The 23,009-nt window shown below is 38.0% G+C and overlaps 1 protein-coding gene across 3 annotated transcripts in view; it reads left to right on the top strand.

Annotated features, from left to right (window-relative positions):
* Positions 1-23,009, top strand: part of ZNF521 (zinc finger protein 521) — a 295,930-nt gene that overhangs the window by 245,399 nt on the left and 27,522 nt on the right. For 2 of the 3 annotated variants that reach the window (XM_049901891.1, XM_049901893.1), the window contains 3 exons: positions 10,106-10,171; positions 18,444-18,575; positions 21,013-21,128. In XM_049901891.1, the coding sequence (XP_049757848.1) occupies positions 10,106-10,171; positions 18,444-18,575; positions 21,013-21,128 (314 nt within the window). The remainder of the gene's footprint in view (positions 1-10,105; positions 10,172-18,443; positions 18,576-21,012; positions 21,129-23,009) is intronic. The other variant, XM_049901892.1, reaches the window with a different exon arrangement.

The raw sequence follows: 23,009 nt of genomic DNA, 5'->3' as shown, positions 1-23,009 counted from the left end.
AAGCAGCAGTCAAGAAATCAAAAGATGTATTATTGCATTGGGCAGATCTTCTGCAAAAGACCTCTTTAGAGTGTTCAAAAGCAAAGAGATCGTCTTGATGATTAAGATGTGTCTGACCCAGGCCGTGGTGTTTTCAATCACCTCATATGCACGTGAAAGCTGGACAATGAATAAGGAAGACCAAAGAAGAATTGATGCATTTGAATTATGGTATTGGCTAAGAATATATTCAGTATTCAGTATGTCATGGACTGCCAGAAGAATGAACAAATCTGTCTTGGAAGAAGTACAGCCAGAATGGCGAGACTTATATCTCACATATTTTGGGCATGTTATCAGGAGGGACCAGTCCCCAGAGAAGGACATTATGCATGGTAAAGTAGAGGGTCAGCAAAAAAGAGGAAGACCCTCAATGAGATGGATTGATACAGTGGCTGCAACAATGGGCTCAAGCGTAACAACAATTGTGAGGATGGCACAAGGCTGGACATTGTTTCCTTCTGTTGTACAAAGTGTGGCTATGAGTTGGAACCGCCTTGATCGCACCTAACAACAACAACAACAATAACAACATTTAGGCTATAATGGAGAATGTGGTGTCATAGAGTCCTTACGAAGTATCGTAGAAAATCAGAGGAGGAATTAATTCTGCATGAAGAAGAGAAACTTTGCTAGGAAGTAGGACCTAAGAAATAGCAAATGGGGTGACATTTCTTTTTCATTTAAGCTGTACTACTCTTCTTCATTCCTGAACTAATTTCCATGTCATCTCAACAAATACCTTGACAGAGTAAACATTACCACCCCTGGTTCCCACACACACATACACACACACACACACACACACACACAAAAAAAAAAAAAAATTGGGTTGAGGAAAAGAGGAGGAGGGAGAGAGAAAAAAAACATCAGCAGTGCTGCCGTGGCAGTGCCTTAAGAGGAAGGAGTTTTCAAAAGTGGATAATTTAACAGCATTAACATCTTCTGGGTATTGTTTGAAAGTTTATCGTTACCATATGCTGAGATTTCCCATAAATGTCTGGGTTAAGTTAAAAAACTAACAAAAGGTCTCTGTTGGATTTGCCCAAATAATCCCACATGTCTAGGAACCTGACCAGTGCTGCTCTTGGTCTTGACAGCCCTGCAGTTTCAGGGAGGAGGGGGTCCCCCAAGGCGTGTCCACCTTTTCTGAAGGCCCTCGACTTCTTCAGCCCCACTCCCACTATTCTGCTGAGTGGCTTCAGTGTTTCTGCCCTTGAAGCACTGCCTCGGTTTTACTGCTCACTTTCTGTGAGGGCCACTCACAGAAGTGACTACAGCGAGGGGAAGGTGGATTCTGTGGAACTCTGACCTCCCCTCTGCTTTTGTGTGAACAGGCTGAAACCTGTTCTCCTCTGTCCCTCAGCCTCTGGCTTCCCTTGCCCTTTTCCTGTACGGAGGGAAAGAGGAGAAATATAAAGGAAGAAAATCAATAAATGAATTCTTATATTTGATGTAAGAAATTTTAACAAATAGAGTGGGTTGTGGGAGAGCTAACATTTCATGCTTAGCAATGAGAATTACTAACATATACTGCATACTTACTATAGGCCAGGCAGTGTTTTTCTTGATTGATTCTCACTTCTATAGTGTAGGTACTTTATGTCCTCATTTGATAGATGTTTCAGCTAAAGTTAAATAATATGTGTGTGAGATTACACGGTTGGTTAGCGGCAGGATTAGCATCCCGCCCACCATGGAATGATGCCGAAGCCTGAGTTTTTAACTCCACGCTACCTTGTTGCGTGGGAAAAGAGGGTTTGGGGTAATGTCTGTGATGATTTTTTATAAATACCATCTCTTTACCCACTATCGTTTAAATAAATTTAAGCCTATGAGTAGAGGTCTATGTTTGCTAATATACTAGTCCTATGAGTACCCAAAGGTCTGTCGTGGTTCAGTGGTAGAATTTTCCCATTCCCTGCAGGAAACCCAGGTTCGATTCCTGGCCAGTGTACCTAATGCACAGCCACCATCCGTCAGCGGAGGCATGCATGTTGCTATGATGCGGACCAAGTTTCTGCAGAGCTTCTACATTAAGATGAACTAGAAAGACAGATTTGGTGATCTACTTCCAAAAATCAGCCAGTAAAAACAGTATGGATCACAACAGTCTGATCCAAAACCCCTCATGGGGATGGCACAGGACCAGGTGGCATTTCGTTTCATTGTGTGTGACTCGACCTCAACTAACAACAACAACTAAGTGCATGTCATGTGTTTCAGGATTTTTTCCTCCTACTGGGCAACCAGTGTAGCTAACTGTGGGAAAAATGACAGATTGCAAAACTGGACTCAGGAGTAATGGTCCTCTTACTATCAGAGCTCAAACTCTCTTTTAGAATAAGCGGATTCTGTTTTTTATAAATTAGAAAGGATTAGCGGTTGACCATTCAGGTTCTGAGTATCACTGGAAATTAATATTTAAGCATTGGGCAAGCAGGCTTAATTGCAGTTGTGACCTGCTTTCTTACATGTTTGGGAGGGTGGAGATGAGAGTGGAGAACACACAGTAGATGCATTTTATTGCCAGAGTGGAGCTTTACAATCGTACCAGGGGACCTTTTGGTAGTGTTTGTAATGTGCTGCTATTGTGATTTAGGAAAGAAAAATGCTACTGCTGGGTTTTATTTTCAACCAATTTTTTTAAACATCAATTAATGCAATCAGATGTAGTACAGGGAAATCTAACTTTTTATTTACATTTCTGGGGGCCAGGGAAGGTTTGTTTGTTTTTGTAAACTCCAAACATTTGAGTTGTACAGTATATGGTTTTCTTGGTATTTTCCAAAACAACTCAGTAAGTTATATTTAACAGTCTATGTGAAACTCCACACGAGGAAGAGAAAACAGCCTTGTAACTGCTACCATTTGCTGGGAAACAAATGATTCTGCCTTATTTCACACAGTTTGAAAATAATTACTTTTTCGGTTTTCAAAAACAGGTTTAGTTAATAAAAATGAATCATATCAATTTTCTCACCCATAACAGGAAAGTTGAAATATGTTATTTCTTTGCGAATTAGTCAGAATCTTGAATGCCAAGTTTTCATGAATTCCAAAATAATAGCCACAAAAATGAGCATCATTACATTTTTGGCTTTAATAAACCCTTTAAAGGACACTAAAATTAAACTGTAAAGATAACCAGAAAATTCCAAGCTGAAAGTATGTTTTTCCGCTTTTTCCACCATTGCTATTCATTGGCTTAGGCAAAACACACGTTATTGGCACAAGTTGCTGGGTGTCCTGTCTTCCCAAGCATAGGGACCATATAAAGTAAGCATTATGGATGATTCCGCTAAAAAAAAAAAAAAGGTTCCAAATTGAAATGTAATTATTTTCCTTCCAGATAATCTTTTTAGCCCTACCAGCATCTACTCACATGACTTTGAGCAAACCAGTTAAGCTCCCCCAGCTGCTCTTTTCTGGGATTTGAGCTACCTGGACCAATCCTCATTTTTTAGCAGATTAACTGATAATTGAAGTATAGAAACCCACACTTACACACTTTGAGAATTCCAGAGTGCTGTATAGGACCCCTGGTGGTGTCATGGTTAAAGTGCTAGACTGCTAACCAAAAGGCTGGCAGTTCAAACCCGCCAGCCTCTCTATGAGAGAAAGATGTGGCAGCCTGCTTCTATAAAGATTTACAGTCTTAGAAGAAACCCTATAGGGCAGTTCTGCTCTGCCTTAATAGGGTCGCTATGAGTCGGAATCGACTTGATGGCAGTGGGTTTGGTTTATATAAATATAAGAAGCTATTATATGTATAATAATTCTCAGGTAGAGATAATGGGGTAAAACTAACCATTGTAATGTCTTAGCAATGATGAGCGCCTCTTTAATGTGGAGCATTCAGACAAGAGGGAAGCATGAGTTCGAATTGTGTAGACACTTAATTCATCTTTTTGTGCTTAAAAGTTGCGTTGGCCTGAGCACAAAGCATGATCTTTTGCAGTAAATGAGGTAATATCTAGGCCTAAGCTGATGACTTAAGGCCATGGTGACTACTTTGATTTGGAATGTCCCTGATATTATCACTTTAAGACAGGCTTTGGCTTTTATGTTGTCCCAAATTTTTAATGTTCATTCTAAAAGGGAGATGCCCAGATTCTAAGACCTGTATGTCACTCAGTTGACACTTCCTCTTTCTCATGCTGTTCCTTTTTGAATGGTTTTCCAACTGTATTTTGAGGGCTATGTGTTGGAACTGACTCAATAAAAAAAATAGAAGGTTTTTTGTTGCTGTTTAGGTAGAGGAAGAATGGACTGCTCGGGCCACAGTGGCAGCCTACCTCCTCCTTACGATATGTTCTCTCTTAAGGCTATTGTGTTAGTCTTAGTTATATCTAATTTCTCTGAGTTTTTTTTTTTTTTGAATTAGCTGGGACCAATATTTAAATTAACTTCTTCTCCCATGCCAGGGAAGAAATTTTATTTCATGACTGAGCATTTTTCTCTAAATATAAGAATCTTTGCATGCTCACTTATTGTGGTTTGTCAAAAATATTCCAAAACTCTTTATCCCTATCTGTTCATTCACATTGTGGTAATCTGTATTTTTCTGCTCTTCTTTTAATTGCTAAACTGTGCTGTCTTCAATATTCAGAGAAAAGAGAAGTTTTGTTGCCTGTTCAGATGAGACCATTCATCTCCTGCCTTATCAGTCACTATTCCACAAAATTACATGAAGTACTCAGTTTCCTCCAGATGGTCAAATTTAGAAACTCCCGTGCTAATCTCTGCCTTTAAGAAACCAAATATTGCTCCTGTGTTCAGAAGCAAAGGAAGAGTAGGCCAAGTCATCACCATAGGTCACTTTTATCCTGGATTTTTATGCTTTTTCTTTAACAAGCATGAAACTGATAAATGAGGTAACTATGACTTGTTTTCAGAAACAACGTAAACTTTATAGTTGCGGGTATTGGATTTCTACTTAGATTGTTTAAGAAAACATTGGAATTCCATGCTGATTATATCACAGATCATACAATGGTAAAACAAAGCCTTTAAATGCGTAAAATATTTAAAACCATTGATAGATATTTTAGTGACATTATTTCAGTAGATTGCCTTTTGCATTAGGAGATTCATTATCAGCCTTCTTTATATTGATACAGTATACAGTATTTAAATTTTTAAAATGGATCTCGAATGAACCAGTTCATGTTTTAGAAAAATTGTCATAAAGATAGGGGATTAAAATTTATTGTACCCAAAGCATCTTTATAATTTGGCATTATAGTCTTAGAAATATTTAATAGCTTTACAGAAGCTAATATAAGGAATTGCTCTCAAAGAAAGAGCTATCTTTTAATTATTATGACTCGTTCTTCATTTAACAAATATTTATTAACTAATCCATGGCTTTTGTTAGGTCCATTTCATAGTCTTTAGCTTTGATTCTTAACCTAACAAAATACCTGGAGGCATCTACTTCTTCACTATACTTCCAAACTAAGTAAAAATGAGGTGGAAATCTTTGTTACATGAATCTTTTGACTTACTTCCTTCCTCCATGCCTCCATCTCTCCCTCCCTCCTTTCTTCGTTCTTGCCCTCCTTCTGTACCTACCTCCCTGCTTTACTCCCTCCTTCCTTTCTTTCCTTTCTCCCTTCAGTCTTTCCCTCCCTTCTTCCTTTCTTCCCACTGCAGTGAATAATGACTTTCTCACATATGGCGCTCTTGAGTGACAAGAGACGGAGCTGAAGGAAATAGAAATGAGTGTGGTTCATTGGTATGCCAGTAACATCTTGCCTTCAACATACAGTGTCTAGATGGTGCTAGTGTATACAGAACGATGCCCAAGAGAGAAAAGCAGGTTAGGAACATATTGAACTAACCTATTTTCCATACATAAGTATGGCGTTACCTTTTTAGTAGGCCACACTCTTAGGAATATGCATGTGGTCCTGGTTTCTTCCCAAATACTATTTAGTACCGTATCAGGGAATGATTCAGGCACTTGAAGAAGTATAGTCAGCCACAGGCAGAATAGAGCAAAGGAATCAGTCTTTGTTTCTGAAGAATTACAATTCCATAAAGGAGACTCAGGCCCAGCCTCTACAGGGTTTTAGGTTACAGTTTAACCAAATCATTGGGTTATGGCCATTGAGAGAAAGGATCAACACCCAGCCATGTCACAAGTTGTATAATCATGTACGTTTCTCTCAGAGTGACAGCTCAGACCAAACTGCGTTACCGAGAATGGTGTTCCTAGTCCCTCTGGAGAATCTGGAGATACGGGGAATTTAACTTTCCATTACCAAATTTTCCAGCAGGTGCTACGTATTAGCTAAGGCTTCACTCCTTTGAAGGGAGAGGAGCACTTTCACAGGGGTAAGAGAACCTTTAATAGTAATTGCTAGGGAAGTAGGGGGTGAGGCAGATTGGAATAAATTTAGGCCTTGGTTCATCAGGAAGGAAAGAGTGACCAGGTGGAATGGAAATATAAACAATTCTTTGCACATTAATGAGAGAAAGAAAATAATGGTCACTAGAAGTCGGAATTGACTCAGTGGCAACGGGTTTGTCTTTATTTATTTATTGGTAACTGACAATGTAAATTATACTTAAGAGGGAAAATGCAATATTTTTTATTGTGAAAATAAGGAGCCCTGGTGGCACAGTGGTTAAAGCACTCAGCTGCTAACCGAAAGGTCAGTAGTTCAAACCCACCAGCAGCTCTTCGAGAGAAAGATGTGGCAGTCTGCTTCTGTAAAGATTTATGGCCTTGGAAACCCTGTGGGGCAGTTCTGCTCTGTCCCATGAGTAGAACTCATAGGTCTCTATGAGTCGGAACTGACTCGACAGTAATGGTGTGTATGTGTGGTGAAAATATACGCAACAAAACATATGCCAACTCAACAATTTGCACATGTATAATTCAGTGACATTGATCACATTCTTCAAGCCGTACAGCCATGCTCACTATCCTTTTCCAAATTATTCCATCACCATTAACATAAAGTCAATGCCCCTGAAGCAAAAACTCCCCCTTTTCCCCTCCTTCTCACCCCTGGTAACCACTAATGATCTTTGGTTTTATATATGTGTTTATTTCATAAAAGTGAGATCATTCAGTATTTGTCCTTTTGTGACTAATTCCACTCAGCATAATGTTTTTGAGGTTCCTCCATGCTGTGGCATGCATCATGACTTCATTTCTCTTTGTGGTGGAGTAGCATTCCATTGTGTATATAACACATATTGTTTATCCATACATCTGTTGATGGACATTCCAATTGTTTCCACATTTTAGCCATTGCGAAAAGTGCTGCAATGAATAGCGGATGTACAAGAACACAGTTTTTTTAAGTGAAGTATTGGTGGAACAATGTAGCATTGGATTCAGGAAGTCTGAATTCTGGTACTAACCATGACCAAAATGCTTTGCAGTCATGGACATGTCAGGTATTTCTGGTCTCAATTTTCTCATCTCTTAAATACCCATTGTTGTTGAGTCAGTTTTACTTTGTCCCGTGGGACAAAGTAAAACTGCCCCATCGAGTTTTCAAGAAGCGGCTGGTGAATTTGAACTGCGGACCTTTTGGTCAGCAGCCAAGCTCTTAACCACAGCACCACAAGAGCTCTTTTCATAAATAAGTCCGTAGTTAGATTGTATCCAACGTCCCTTGTAACCTTTATCTAACATCCCAGCCCTTAGCCAAATATATAAGGTTTAGTCTTGCTTTTTTCCTATACTTACCTAGTTTTTTTTTTTTCCTAGTTTATTGCTTCTCTTCCATTTTACATGAAAAAGCAAAATGTTCTGGGATCTTTGAAAAGACATGAGCCAACAAATACAGTTTTGTGAGGTATTTATTATAATATTCCTTAGTAAAAGGATAATGCCAAATAGTGGTCAGCCAACTCTCCAATGCCTTTACAATCATGTTTCCCATATCACGTTTCAGTTTTCTTGGAGCGTGGGGAGTGTTATTGTTTTTGGAGGGATGTTAATCACCTTATAGTAGTTTTATGTCATCTTCTATTTTTCTTCAAGCACAAAAGCTTCACCCAAAATACGGTCTGGAAGAAGATACTCACACAATGTAGATTTATTTTTATTTTAAGTGTGTTGTTGCAGTTTTTTCCTTTGCTGATGTATTTTGACACCTTATAGTTGTAACCTACTGTTCTCCTTAATTGCTTATTGTTATTAATTATGTAGTGGTAACTTAGTTGGCTGCTTGAGCTACTTGGCTCTAAAGAAATTCATTTATCATTATTGCCATTGGAGCTGTAGAAAATTGCCAGCATTCTGTCTAGAGATGAATGTTTTCAAGCTCACATCCAGTAAAATTTGGAACAGGGGTCAAATCCTTAAGCATTTTCTGTCCACTGCTACCCTTTCCTCCTTCTAGTCTGCTTTGACTACCTTCCTTTTCTCTCATCTTTTGTTTCCAGTCCCTGATTTGCTGCCTTTTTGGTGAAGTTTATATATTGTTCTCACCACTCCTATTCAGTTGCTTGTCCAAATAATACCCTTTCTTTTCTCCTCATAGCCATAACTGTAAATTTTCTTAGAATTTCTTCGTAATGAGAATAACATTCTTGCCTCTACAGCTTACACATTTTATGACCTCACATTTCGTTTTAAATCATTAATGCTGGTTGGGCATTTCCTTCATTTCAGTGATCACTTCCATTATGCCCCGGGAGTAGCGACACACCCCTTCTGCTCACACTGTAAATAATCAGATGTATTCATTGTCCCAAATTGGGAAACTGCCAGTATATCAGACGAATGAAGGAATGAATGGTTATGTACATATGCAGCCATAGGGATATGTACTTGCACACACCCAGCTATTTACCAGTATCTGTAGTTTCTTTGCATCTGGGCTTCATTTAGAATGCGTGACCCCACAGCTGCATGCGCCACCGAACTGCCAGGCCAGAGCGCTCCTTTGCCTTCTGGCAGCATGACATTAAATTCACACTAGTTAAGCCAACTTAAATTGAGCCTCCTTGAACCTTCCTAAATAAAACTAGTGGCCTTAATTACAATCAGGCAATTTAAAGGTTATGGAGCTCTAACTAGTACTGTAGTATATCACTTTAATAATGCACAGGAAAATTTCTCCAAGGGGTGGGCATCATCTGATTAGAAAAATTCAAGTTTCAAAGCACATTTCCAGTAAATTGTTTTTAGAAACCTTAAATTGCATTTATTGTGCCATTACCTTTTTTTTTATTCTTCAAGGCCAAGTTTCTAAGGTCACACCAATACAATAATAAAAATGTGGCTCATTTGCGAATACCATGCAGTATTGTGACTTTTTTGCATTGCTGCTGAGCTGTTTTCTTAGTCTTGCCACAGACAAAATAAGAAGGAGCAGGATAAAGTCCTCTGGAAATCTGAGAGATTCCAGCGCCCTTTATACCCTCCTGCCACATTGCATTTATTGCTTGTGCTTCAGTAGCGAACCCTGATTCTCAACACCACGATTCAGGAGAGAAGATGTCATATTTGCAATAAGTAATCAATAATATAAGTGCCTTAGAAAGATAATTAGCTTTGGAAATGCCCAAGTAGTTTCTTGTCTTATACCTGTGGGCACCTAAAACCCCATGGTTGTTAAGGTCCATAACATTTACAGAAGCTACTGAACCTTACTCAATTTCTTTTGTTTGTTTGATTTGTGAGTTTTTATTTTATTTGGGGAGGGGGGTATTTAATCATTAGCAGTAGCAAGCTGTGCTTTTTAGCAAGGATAAACAGCTTTTCAGTGTTTGGAGACTTTCTCCTTCAGATAACTAGTGGCTTTATGCCAAGAAGAAGAAGAAAAGAAAAAGAAGAAAAGGCCTTGACCCTTGCTGTAAACTCAACACAGCAACATGCACACATACCTGACGAGAACTTGTTTAGTCCGTGGCCCGTGTTGCTGGCCCTCCACTGTGCAGAATTAATACTGTTTTTTTTTTTTTTTTATTGCCCTGTCGCCGTGCTCAAAGATGTTCTCCAGATAGACTTAACTTTAAAGCAGGTTACATTTAGTTTATGCTGCATGAACTAGCCTCTTTCGATTTTACCAATTTGTGTTTTTTTTTTGTACAGTACTCGAAGGTAAATATACCTGTACTTCCACCAGTGCCAGAAGTCCCAGATGTGAGGGCATTACTAGTAGGTATTTCATATCAAACAAGAGACATTTTCAGCAAAGACTGTAATAAATGCATACATATGATTTAAACAATTAGTTAAAAAGAATGGTGTGCTATAATATAAAGAACTCATAACTATTAATAAAAATCATTTAGAGCACAAACTATGGGTCATGGATATATGCTATAGAGACTTTTCTATGACTTGGACAAACAGAAGGCAAAGATCCCATCTTTTATATGGTACTTTTCCTCTATTTCAGATTTAAAATGCATAATAACCATTTTTCCTCTTGAAATAAGGGATAAGTTTTGACTCGTCAGTTTCAGGCCAGAGTTGGCATATGAGACTACTGCTTTGTTAATGTTTTATTTGACAGAGCATTTTGATCTTATTTTAGCAAATAATGAAGCCAAACGTTATAAGGTAAATTTGGCTAGTCTATTATGTCAGATGCATAGGGTGTGATGTATGAGGAAGTAGAGCAAACTTTTGAAACTCGGTTGATAAACAATTAATATTGTTTTGGTGTTAGTCTCGATATTTCATTTTGATGAAATTAGATGTAGGACTAGCTAAGTAGATATTTCCCATAAATCTGTAATACATATTTATCAAGTCCCACCTATGAGCCATGTACTGTTCTTGGTACTTGGAGGACATCAGTGAGCAAAAACAGACAAATACCCTTGCCCTTGTGAAACCTGCATTCTAGCAAGAATTGGTGAATGACCTCATACCTACAAAAAAAACCCACTGCTGTCGAGTTGATTCTGACTCATAGCAATCCTATAGGATGGAGTAGAACTGCCCTATAGGATTTCCAAGGCTGTAAATCTTTACAAAAGCAGACTGCCACATCTTTCTCCTGTGGAGTGCTTTAACCACTGCACCACCAGAGCTCCTTAGGTCTCCAGGCCCTCTTGGTATTCAGATGCTTTGTGCTGCAACCCACCCCTCTTAAATAGGCATCAGCTGAGATGCACTACTGAACTGGAAACATGCTATTTCCAATCATATTCTACGTCTAATTTATTATGCAACATGGAAGTAAATTTTTAATACTCATCTTTGTGTGCTTAGAAAGTTTCTGTTAAGGCAGCAAAACAGCACCAGTAAAGATTATGTGGTGAAAATTTTTTTCCAAAGAAAAAGGTTTCGTTTCATGTATTCAAGTGAGTATAAACAAGAGGACAGTAGACCGTTCAGGTAAACTGGAATGCTTTCTATGGAGTCCAGTGGCCGATACTGAAGTCAAAGGTTTATACACTAAGCTAATGTTTCGAAAGCGTCTCTAATTCCTAAATCAACTTAGAGAAATGTATTTCAGCTGTAGTTGGTCTTGCTTCTCACCCCAACCCCTTTCCTCACTCTTGCCTTTTTAGGGCTTACCATATTTTTTACTAAGAAACATGAACTACCTTCTTTTTTTTTCTTTGTTAAAAGGTGTGGGGTTTTGGTGGGGATGGGAGAGGAGGATTTTTTTTTTTTTTTAATAAAAACATTTGTTGCCAAACTTTTCATCTTTCAAACTATTTGCCAACATCAAATAGTTCCTCTGAGATTCTGAAAGTAGAAAAGAAGGGAAGAAGAACTGGAAGTATCAGCATATTGGTCAGGTTCGAGGGGCATCTTGTGTCTATATGCTTATCCCTTTTCCCCACTTGTGCCAACATGTCTCTGCTGAGTTCCCATAGTTGGAGAGAAGCCACTCTTTGGTGGGTTGTTTGTTTTATTGCTTATTGTTCAAACATTCCAATATTTTCTCCTCCCAGACCCAGTAAAAAAAAAAAAAAAACAGTGATGAGAATAATAAGTACTGCACACAACTGATAATAATAGCCAAGGAATTGGACAATATTGCATCTCAGATCATCTGAAATCCCACTGACTGACTCTCCCATCCCTACCCACCTGGACCTCCTGCTAGTTTCCAAGCTGCTGATGTTTATGAGGCTCTAGGCAGCCCCTGGGCTCTTTAAAATCTGCTGGGTACAATGCAGCCTCCCCCAGTTGAATCATTTCCTGCTCCAGCCCTGCTGATAATGAGTTCAAGACAGGAAATAACAGTGTCAATATCAGTGAGTTTGCTTATAAAGTCCAAAAGCATAGTAGCCTTTAGACTGTTGGCCAAAAACAGGTAGTAACTGAGTTAAATGCAGACGTACACCTTGTTAGGTCTCCCTGAAATAGTTCTGGCTGAGACCCCCCAAAGACCCTGGAATGTATATCATTTTGCTTTTCTTGAGAACCGTAAGGGTTGGGTACTTTGTGCACGGACAGTCAAAGGTTAGGTAGCTGGTGCTCCCTTCCCCTTCATATTCCAGGTACCCTCTCTCTCTTATTGTGAGAGTCTTATGCTAGTCTCATGTTCCTCCCTCATGTGGCACAGAAATATTGACAGTGGCAGACATTCCAATGTTGCCAGCGAGAAAATGCCAAAAAGGTACCAGTGTCAGCCTTCAGGCAACATTCATTTTCCTGCCAAAGTGTTCAAAAGAATAAGGACAGAACTTTTTAAATGGTGTGGGGGGAGTGGGGGGAAGGCTTACACAATATTTACTACTCTGAAATTCTTCCTTACATTGGGGGCTTAATGAATAATCTAGTGGCAGACTTTGAAGCCTAAGTAATATTCTCCGTTGCCAGATTAGCACCTCAGTGTGTTTATGTTAGTTGTGAAATATGTGCAGTATATAATACAACAAATTATAGTGGCCTGAGTGCTCTGGACCTAGAAAGAATTTGATGGCTGTGTGCGTGGCAAATTACAGTTACGGTTTGCCTATTTTTCTACTCCTGGCTTCTGGGGCGAGCCAACGTAGCCGAGGGGTGAGTTTTGTCATGTATGGCTTTTCTTTGTTACTCCTCAGACCCCTAGCTTATAAATGTGTGCTTGGAAATTAACTCAGGGAAGAGGAGAAGCAAAGTAAAGCCAAGGGGGGCTGGGAATTGGTTTAGGGCATAGTTTTCTTGGACTTAAATATATATATACATATATATATATGTAAGGATACAGTGGTACACTTTCGAACTGGAAAAATTACAACTGCAGGGCATTTGATTCTCTGCCTGGATTCTGAGGGCAGAGTTTACTCCCACTCAGATCGGAGCTTTTAAGTATGGCCCCTGCCACGTGATGATTTACCAGGAGGGGTTTATATCTTTGGACTTTAGCCTATAGATTTATGTAGTGGAAGAGGCTGAAGGACCCTTCTGGCCAGTCTCGAGGGTAAATGAGAGAAGGAGCTCTACTTATAAACCGTTACAAATTGGTCCTCAGTAATGGCTGGAGTGTTGATCAGACGATAGAAGGGGGCCCCCAGTGATTCCTGGGATAACAGCTGTGTGTAAGTCAACCACTGAACATTTGCTTGTAGCTGCTCTAGATTTTTGTTTTTATTGAAGGAAAAGGAGTATAAACATGGGACACACAGTCTGGAGGCTGCTTAAAGGGTTTCTCTTGTTTAAAGCTTATATTGAAATGTCAGTGTCTCGTGTTAAACTAACAGTTACCGTGTTGGAGCTCATAATGTGTGTTGTGCTTGAGCATCCAAATGGTAACTGTTATTTTGTCTGTTATAAAACTAGCTGATTAATAATTATGTAGGTCCTGGTTTTATAAATTGGAGAAACAGAAATTACCATTTCCCCTTTGAACTGGCCTTAGATAAGCAGATTTTATTCATAGAGCACAAAGTTTCATAAATGATTATCACGTTTCCTACTAAGGTAATAGGGTTGTACGGCAATTATGTATTCAGACTCCCTCCTTTGAATCATTTAATACTGGAGTAAATATTTACGTTAGCATCAGTCTTTTTTATGTAGACTTGATTCCTGTTTACATTTATGTTCACACTTGTTAGCTAAATGAAGATTAACAAATGGAAATTATTTTAGCTGAAGTTTCTATACATGTGTAGCTATTTTTCAATTATGTCCAAACTATCTTTGGTCATGACTTAAAGTGGCTGACCAGGACAGGAAGTTGCTGGCCTCCAGCATGTGCTGGGCGGTAGGCTTTCCTTTTGCCTGTTCTGACATTGACCTGCAATGTGGAATGTGTGAACAGCAGTAAGGGGTTTTCTGCTTGGTCTGGAAAGATACAGGCTTATACTGAAAGCTCTCTAGCCTCCTCAGTGAACAGACTCATTGGCTGGCTAACATTTCTTTCTTCCTTTCCTTGTGCTAATCTCTGTTTTCACACCTAGTTAGCTAGAATACCTTTAAGTCTAATGTTCGGAACTGGCGGTTTTTGTACACCTTAATATTCCTTATCTCCTTTCTAACTTTGGCAATGAGAATTTCAGTGTAATCAACCTTTATTAGTAGACCATAGAAGGGGTGGTTTTTTATTTTGTTTTAATTTCACAAAGTAATCTACAAGGACAAATTATGCTCAGTGGAGAAGATCTGGAGAATATACGTCAGCAAAACAAGGAAGAAAAACCTAAAGTCTCATCCATAGATTCCCATCTATGACACTTAACGAAAAATAGGGCAACACTAGCCTATTATAGCCTTAATGGAATATTGTGATGCTTCTTAAATCAATCGACTCAGAATCTGTTTTTACTAAATGAGTCAGAATGTATTATCCAATTACTGTCAGCTGCTGCCTTTCTGGAGCACAGAACCTGGTTATTTTGATTGGGTGTTTTAAGCTTCTTTGGCACCTTTAGGAAAAAAGCAGGGAGGGACAAAGTGGAAGGTATGACTTTATGGGCAAAATCCTGAGTCTAAACCTTAGGTTCACCTGAAACGGCAGGTGTTGATACTGTCACCTCATGAACGTCAGGTTTAAACTGAAACCACAGTTATCCTTTCTTAGTCTTTACTACTCATACCAGACAGTGAAAAAACAGGAAACTCACTTGTGAAAGGAAAAGGGTTTGGCTCATCCAGGTACCCCAGTACTAAGGATTTTTAGAAAATCTTTGAAAACTAATACACTACTTTTAACCACAAAAGGTAAATATAGAACATGTAAGGCCAGGATTATACAGAGACTACGAAAAAGGACAAACTTTTAAAATTCTTACTCTTAAGTAATTAGTTTGATTAGCTTTCCTTTACTACCTGCTTCTCCTTCCCTTCTTCAATTAAAAATAATACAAAATGTGTTATATTAACCAGTTGTCCGAATGTTTTGGGCCCCTGAGGTCTTTTATTTTTTATACATTTGACCCTGGGACAATATACAAGCACTGAGAATGGGGCAAGGGAGTAGGGAAATAAAGAAAGGTGAGAGAAGTGGGTGGGTATGCTCACTGCCTAGCTTGGGGTAAACCGGCCTTTGCTTCTCTATCTTTTGCTGTGTAACAATTTAGATATGTTTTCTCTTCTACTCAGATAACTAGGAGATCAGTTTATTGGTAAAGACCTCACTGGGTAACTTACAAATGAAAGCCAGGTAGAATTTCCGACATTTTTTTCAATATTTTAATGTGCTTTGTAAACTGTTAAGAGTTCTGAAAATACTGGATGTGATTGTTATTATTATTACCATCACTTAGTGCCTTCACAAATAAAGAGTAGAAATAAAAATTTTTTTTTTTTATTTCTTAGCTAGTTAAAAATAAGCCTATACTAATAATGTACAGATACCCTTGTATCACCTTTTTATGAATTCACTTGACGAAATTTGGATTCTTTAACATTTTGGAATGGAATTTCTCTGTTCTTTGGAAAGAAAATAAATTGATGAGGACACTCTTGCAATCGTATTGTTGTTAGGTACCATCGAGGCAGTTCTGACTCATGGGGTCCCTATGTACAATAGAACGAAACACTGTGTCCAGTGCTGCACCATTCTCAAATCATTGCTATGCTGGAGCCCATTGTTGTAGTCATATACATATATCCTACTTATTTTCCTGTCTGTTATTTTTCCAAACAGGGTACTCATAGTCAAGAAAAGATGAAGTTACATTAAAGAGCAGCCTAACTTACGTGATTCAGCTTATGTGTTGTAACTGTCGATCATTGTCTCCAAGAAAACCTGCCAGATCTGTACATTATTTCAAAAACAATGCAGATTTAAGAATTCAAGAACAAACGTTTATCTCCTCACACCCACAGACCACATCTTGGTTCTTATGCAAAACAAATGTAATTTAAAACGAGATTAGAACTCTTAGTTACCATCCTTACTTCCCAAGATAAAGGTGTGCAGCATTGAGGACATAAAAAAATTCGACAGGTATTTCTGATGATTAACTTGCTGACCCAATTCTCTCTAATAAGTGGTGTTTCTTACATTTCTTAATGTCTACAATTTGGAAATTTTTGGTGACTATAGGATTAAAATAAAAAGAAAGATGAAAAACCCTTGATCTTACATAATCCCTAAAGCTTTTTGTATAACCCCTTGTCATGTCAGTATGTACAATTAAACCCCCTCTTACATAATTATAATCAAGGAATTTACTGTGCCACCCAAATATAGAGTAGGTTTTTATCTCTTGTGAAATGTAGACAGTACTGGGTGGCTTAATTAGTGCTTTGTTACTCTTTTTACAAATTCCAATCCTCTGCTTCTAAAGACTCATACTTGTGTGAGAAGAAAGATTAGGAATACAAATAGAGTGATTTTACCCCTAGTTAGCTAATAATAATTCACTTTGTAATTGGGCCTTTGTGTTGCCAGCGATACCAACTGGTGAACAACTTACACATGCATGTTTTCTTTGAATGAAGGGAAATAACTGTGGAGTATAGACTTGTTACACCCACGGTGTGGATTTGTCTTTTATTCCTTAGACATAGATGTTCCATAGATGTTCCTTAGCAGCATTTTCCATCGTTGTTAATAAAAAAAAAATAAGAGAGGAGAAAATATAACTTCATAACAAGCCAGGTTAAATTGCAGCCTCTTACCCCTTACTCTTCCTAATAAGTGCTCTTGGGAGTAGCTGGTATATGCCGTAGCATATTTGTTAAGATCATGAACCCTGGAGCCAGACAGCCTGGGTTCGAATTCATATGACCTGGGCTTATGTTCTGGCTCTACCAATTATTAGCTGTTGTGACTCAGAGCAAAGTTAATTAAACTCTCTGGGCCTCATTGGCAATAATAGTAGTACCTACTTCATAGGGTTGTTGTGACATTAAATGAATTAGTATCTGTAAATATTTAGAACAACAGAGCCTGAAACACAATAGGCACTACAGGAGTGGCAGGTAGGCTGTTTAGCTAATATCTTTTGTTACTTACAATGGCAAGTTGAAACAAATTAGAACAATCCTTAAATTTTAAATTTCAGAAACATTTCAATGAGAATAAAAGCAACATCAAAATAACTGTCATACAAAATCTTTATATAGCAGTTGTTATTACATCAACACATTTTTCTATCATTTTGTTCCTAAGATATTAAAGGAAAATCGAGTATTAGTCAAAAGTGATCCTGGAGCTCGTAAAAGTGCATTTGGAGAAAGACATAGTCTGGATCAGGGGGAGATATTGAAACTGTCTTACAAAGTAAAGGTAGCAATAATCTAAGAAAAATATGGGGTACTAGTACTAGGAGTACCAAACAGAAAAGAACATTTATAAAGTAGTATGGAAACCCTGGCAGCATAGTGGTTAAGTGTTATGGCTGCTAACCAAAAGAACAACAGTTCAAATGCACCAGGTGCTCCTTGGAAACCCTTTGGCGCAATTCCACTCTGTCCTAAAGGGTTGCTATGAGTCAGTTGACTCGACGGCAATGGGTTTTTTTTTTTTTTTAATAACTGTTAATAATACTTCAAATAATACTTCAAAATTGTCAAAAAATCCAGGAAATGGGGGGAAAAGTCTGTGTCAATGGGAATAACGTTGAAAACCTTATGATTAGAGATAGAACCTTCTAGATAAACCAGAGGAGAGACACACTGAGGAAGAAGCTGCAGAAGTAGCATTGACATAGAGAAAACGAAATGTCAACTTTTCTGTAGTTCCTTTATTTCAGACTTTGAAAATACACCTTGCCTTAAATCATGATAATTAGTGAAAAGGAGATGCCTCATTATTGCTATACCAAGAATATTTTAAAAGCGTAATAAAACGTATTAGCCCTAAGATAAAATCTGACTTCTGCTTATCTTTGGAGTTTAAATTCCAAAAATGTTTTTAATTGATATGAATTCATAAATAATGTGAAATAACCAGAGACCATATGCACTACTACATATTTATATTAGTTGATGGAAATAGTTTAATGGAGGCTGTTATAGTGAACTCAGTAGTCTGTTAAAGATGTGGTTGGTTTCAACGTTTTTATTCATGCGTTTTCCTTAACAGATGAAGGACTGAACCATGAATGCAAGCTCTGCAGCCAAACCTTTGATTCCCCTGCCAAACTCCAGTGCCACCTGATAGAGCACAGCTTCGAAGGAATGGGAGGAACCTTCAAGTGTCCAGTCTGCTTCACAGGTAGGAAGATCATTTCAGGAAAACTTTGGAGAATTTAATGGCCACATCATGTCTTTCCTACCAGAGTATACTTCCCAGTGCTGTGGCCTTTTACAGATATGACTTTAGTTCAATTTGGGGGAAGATGTTTGATTTCTGCTTATTAGCGTTATTGATTACAGACTACTTAAAGGCTCAAATGGACAGGAAGGTTTACTGTCAGGATGGACAAATGGCATTTCAAGTTCTCCAGAAGTTTGCACTTTTCCATTTGAAAAAGGACATCATGTGTTGTTCACTTTTTTCCTCTTGATGTTAAAAGGTTACCCAGGCTAAGGCTGCCTGCACAAAGCTGCTTTTTAATCACAAGACGTTCAACAAAAAGTGCCGTGTTGTGAGCACATGTCTGTTATCTAAGCATGGGGAATGTCATAGCATTTCCCCCTAAAAAATAAAAAGATACTACGAAAACGCTCCCAAAATTCATTGAACTACAAAGTAGATTGGAGACACAGATGAGGTGAGGCATTTATTTCTCTGAAATTAGATTTTTAAAGTCAAAGTTGATACAGATTTACATTTTGAAGAAAATGGCTTTCATGAGATATTTACAGCATTACAATTTTTAGCAGCAAAAAAAAAAAAGGTAAATCAGAAACTATGATTTGAAGCCCATGGGGTTGAAATATGACCACACAGATTTTTGGTACTTTCCCAACAATGACAGTTGTTCTGGAAAATCCTTTGTGATTATTTTGCATGTATCTTAGACTCAGTAGACAAAGCCCCTCCAGGCTATTTTTCCTTCATATTTGTCAGAGGGGGATAAGTTACACACACACATACATATATATATGTATCTTTCTCAAAATTGACTTGTTTGCAGAGCAAAATTTCAAGCATTGATTATTAACCTTCACTGTATTTAGCCTATAGATTTCTATTCCATAATAAAATAAAAAGAAAGGGGCCATGTTCGTTGCACAAATAGCAGAACTAGCACCTAAGTGTGCAGGTGGAGCTGCGTTCAACATTTGCTTCTTAAACTCCTTAGTTCAATAATTCCATCAGCCACTTTTTTTTCCTTTGGAACTATTTTTTATTCTTCCAGATTTATATCTAAAAAAACATAGTAATGTTTTTACCATATGTTAAATGTCCTTTGTATCTTAAGACACAAAGAGTTGAGAGTGTGGGTTCTTTATAAAAGCTCATAATAGATCAGTCTTCACCAAGGAGGACTAGGTCGTAGGTCACCTCATGACCAAAATCCCTAATAAAATAGTTCTTTCTTATTGGAGCCAGAAGTCTCAGAAAATGGTGTTAAGTTATACGGAGATGAGCTGCGGATCTATACGGAAACCCCGTTTCTTTTTGCCAATATGGGTAAAGAGACAAAAACGCATTAACCGTGAGCAGCCTGCGTTTTCTCTGCAGACAGACTTGAATTGTTTTAGTGTACCTTGAAGTAATTTTAGAAATAACAATTAAAAAAAAAAAAAAAAGAAAAAACCTTCCAATATAAAGCATGTTATGTGGAAGAGGAAACCTGAGCAGTTTTTTAAGGTAATGAGAAATGTGATTAAAATGTATGACTCACCAGAACAATATTCTAATATTTTAGGTTGGCTGGCAATTAGAATAATTTTAATGATTAGAGCGGAGTCAAAGTCAAATGCCAACATCTTTAATAAATCCTTTCCCTGCCTATACAGATTAATATTGTAGATGCAAACTTTTTTAGGTCACAGTGCACCAGGCATCCATCAGAAGTCAGTTCTGCCAACCCAAACACTGCCTCTGGCATCTACAATTTAATTATTAATAGTATGTCTCCTAGGTAAACTGTTACACAGTCTTAGGGCCTTGTTTTGTAGTCATTAAAATTGAACATGTTTATATTATTGAAACCCTTGCATTCAGTGTGTAGGCTGAGTTGATCTTAAAGTATCCAAAGAGAATTTACCTGCCGTTCTGTTTCACATTTATAGACAGTGCCCCAGAGTAGCTGTGGGATATAATTTTTAGCATTAACACATTTAAATAGAGAACTGTTTGCTAGCTATAACTTTAGGCGAATACAATAAACAGGGTTTTGGCATCTATAATTTCTTAACCTGTGGGTTGCTGAGAAATAAGACTCATTTCAGTTCAGACAGTGCTATGCATTTGACAATTTTCGGCTTTATTTTTAAAAGATTTATAGGGAGCAGGGCCTCTGTGAACCTTTACTTTGGAGCTGTTTGTGTTGAATTAGGGGCTCGGTAGAGTGCATCTTAACAAAAGCCAGAGACCCAACCACGAGCAAATGTGGACTTAGCTCTCCCCAGGTCCCTGGCAGCAGTCGTACCCAGGAGGCGTGCCATTCAGCCCGCTCTGTCTGTTTATGGGGAGTCATTGACTAAGGGCATTTCAGAAACAAAATAACCCAAAGCCCACCATTTTTTTATCGTTTCAGTATTTGTTCAAGCAAACAAGTTGCAGCAGCATATTTTCTCTGCCCATGGACAAGAAGACAAGATCTATGATTGTACACAATGTCCTCAGAAGTTTTTCTTCCAAACAGAGCTGCAGGTACTGTCCCCTTGAGGAGGACTGGGATTGAACTCTGTTGCTGTTCTTATAGGAAACAAAGGCATTTTGAATCTGGATTCATGGGATCACTCACCCTGGGCCACCATGATGCTTTGTGTGTATTGGGGCAAAGGGAAAATTAGAGGCTGGATTAACAGACTCCAAAGTAATTTTGCCTCTGGCTGCTGTCAATCATAAAAAGAAGTAGAACAACCCTGGTAATTGGACCTTCTGACCCAGAGTGATAGACTTAGGGGTCAGGTTTATTGGACTGTGGGATCAGACACCTCGCTTGCCACGGCCCATCCTCCCGAATCCTGTTTTATTCATGTTCTGTTCCCACTGGGTTCCATGCTGGATGGATGTCCAGGTTATTGTTGTCCTGAGGGGCTTAAAATTGGAAGGGAGAAGGGAAGAGAAGAAAGCTACATTCTTGTCCAATATGTGTTTCTTACATTTAATAGAATAGAATAATTACAACTTAGCAACAGCCTTGTAATTGGTAATGTTGATGCCCAAAGACGTTGGTTTTAGTCTTGAGCATCCTATTTGCTAGATCTGTGACCTTGGACTGGTCCATACCATCTCTGAACCTCAGAGATGAAGAAGTAATAAACTTAAAATGTTACCTGGTTGTTGTAAGGAGAAAATGAAATAATGGGTGTGAATATAAGATACAAATTTAATATAATTGTTTGGCTATTGTAACTATTCTCAACAGTAGACAAGTAGTTAATTTATGAGTCAGAGACCTGGATTCTATTCTAAAAATGTCACCTACAGAAAAAAGAAAATGCCTTTTTTTTTTCTGTTATTTCATCTGAAAAATGGGTATAACAGCTTGTCCTCATTTTTCTGATGGAATGATTTAAATGATGTTGGTGTCCTTGAGGAGAATGCATTTGGATTCAAAATTATTTTCTTATTTTGAGCATTATTGTTAACAATAAAGTTATTTAGTCTAAAACAGGGGGTTTTTTTCTAATTATTTTTTGCATTGAACCCTCCAAACAACTAAAAAGACTAAGCGACTCAGATCCTGACCCACCGCTCAGTCTTCCAACCCACCGTGTGGGCCCTGGAGCAGCTTTGTGTTCTTGACCTCTGGTAAAACCAGATTTATGTGAATTTTGTGGCTACACAGTGATCATTCTATAAGTGAGCAAATGGCAAGTTAAAGAGATGAAATAAAAAGTATTTTTAATAGTTATAATGTGTCAGTGGACCAGAATTAGGATAGTTGCTTTCTTACTTTTTTTAATCACTTCTAAAAAGGATTCCATGTTGTCACATTGTTTGCGAATTGGATGTAGGAGATAGGCCAAGTTAAACTATTGTTTAAAAGCACGTCTTTTTATATAATCTAAATTTATGTTTAAAAAATATATATTCTTATTGGAGTAGGTATCAAAAATTAGGTCATTTTGGTGTTTATGAATCTGTAAAGGATTGGCTAATACACCTAATGATACTGTTAATTAGTATATAAATTGCCAAAAAATTTTAATATAAAATTATTGTTTAGCAGTTGGTAAACAGAATTAGATAATAGTTTAAAATCAAAGGTGTAGAGATTCTGTAACAACTGACTTCTGTTTAATATTCTTGAAAAAACTTTGCCACAAAGTGCCATTTTGTACTGTGTTGTTGTTGTTGTTAGGCGCCGTCATGTCAGTTGCGACTCATAGCGACCCAATAGAACGGAGTAGAACTGCCCCATAGGGTTTCCAAGGAGCAGCTGGTGGATTTGTACTGCTGGCCTTTTGGTTAGCAGCCAAGCTCTTAACCACTATACCACCAGGGCTCCTTGTACTGTGTTAGACTCTACTACTACTAATTGTACTGTATTAGTAGATTCTAAGTCAACTAAATTGATGGTAC

Source organism: Elephas maximus, chromosome 11, assembly GCF_024166365.1.
Source record: "Elephas maximus indicus isolate mEleMax1 chromosome 11, mEleMax1 primary haplotype, whole genome shotgun sequence".
NCBI classification, from domain to species: domain Eukaryota; kingdom Metazoa; phylum Chordata; class Mammalia; order Proboscidea; family Elephantidae; genus Elephas; species Elephas maximus.
Note: the sequence above shows the minus strand (reverse complement) of the source record. Positions and strands in the feature narration are given on the sequence as shown.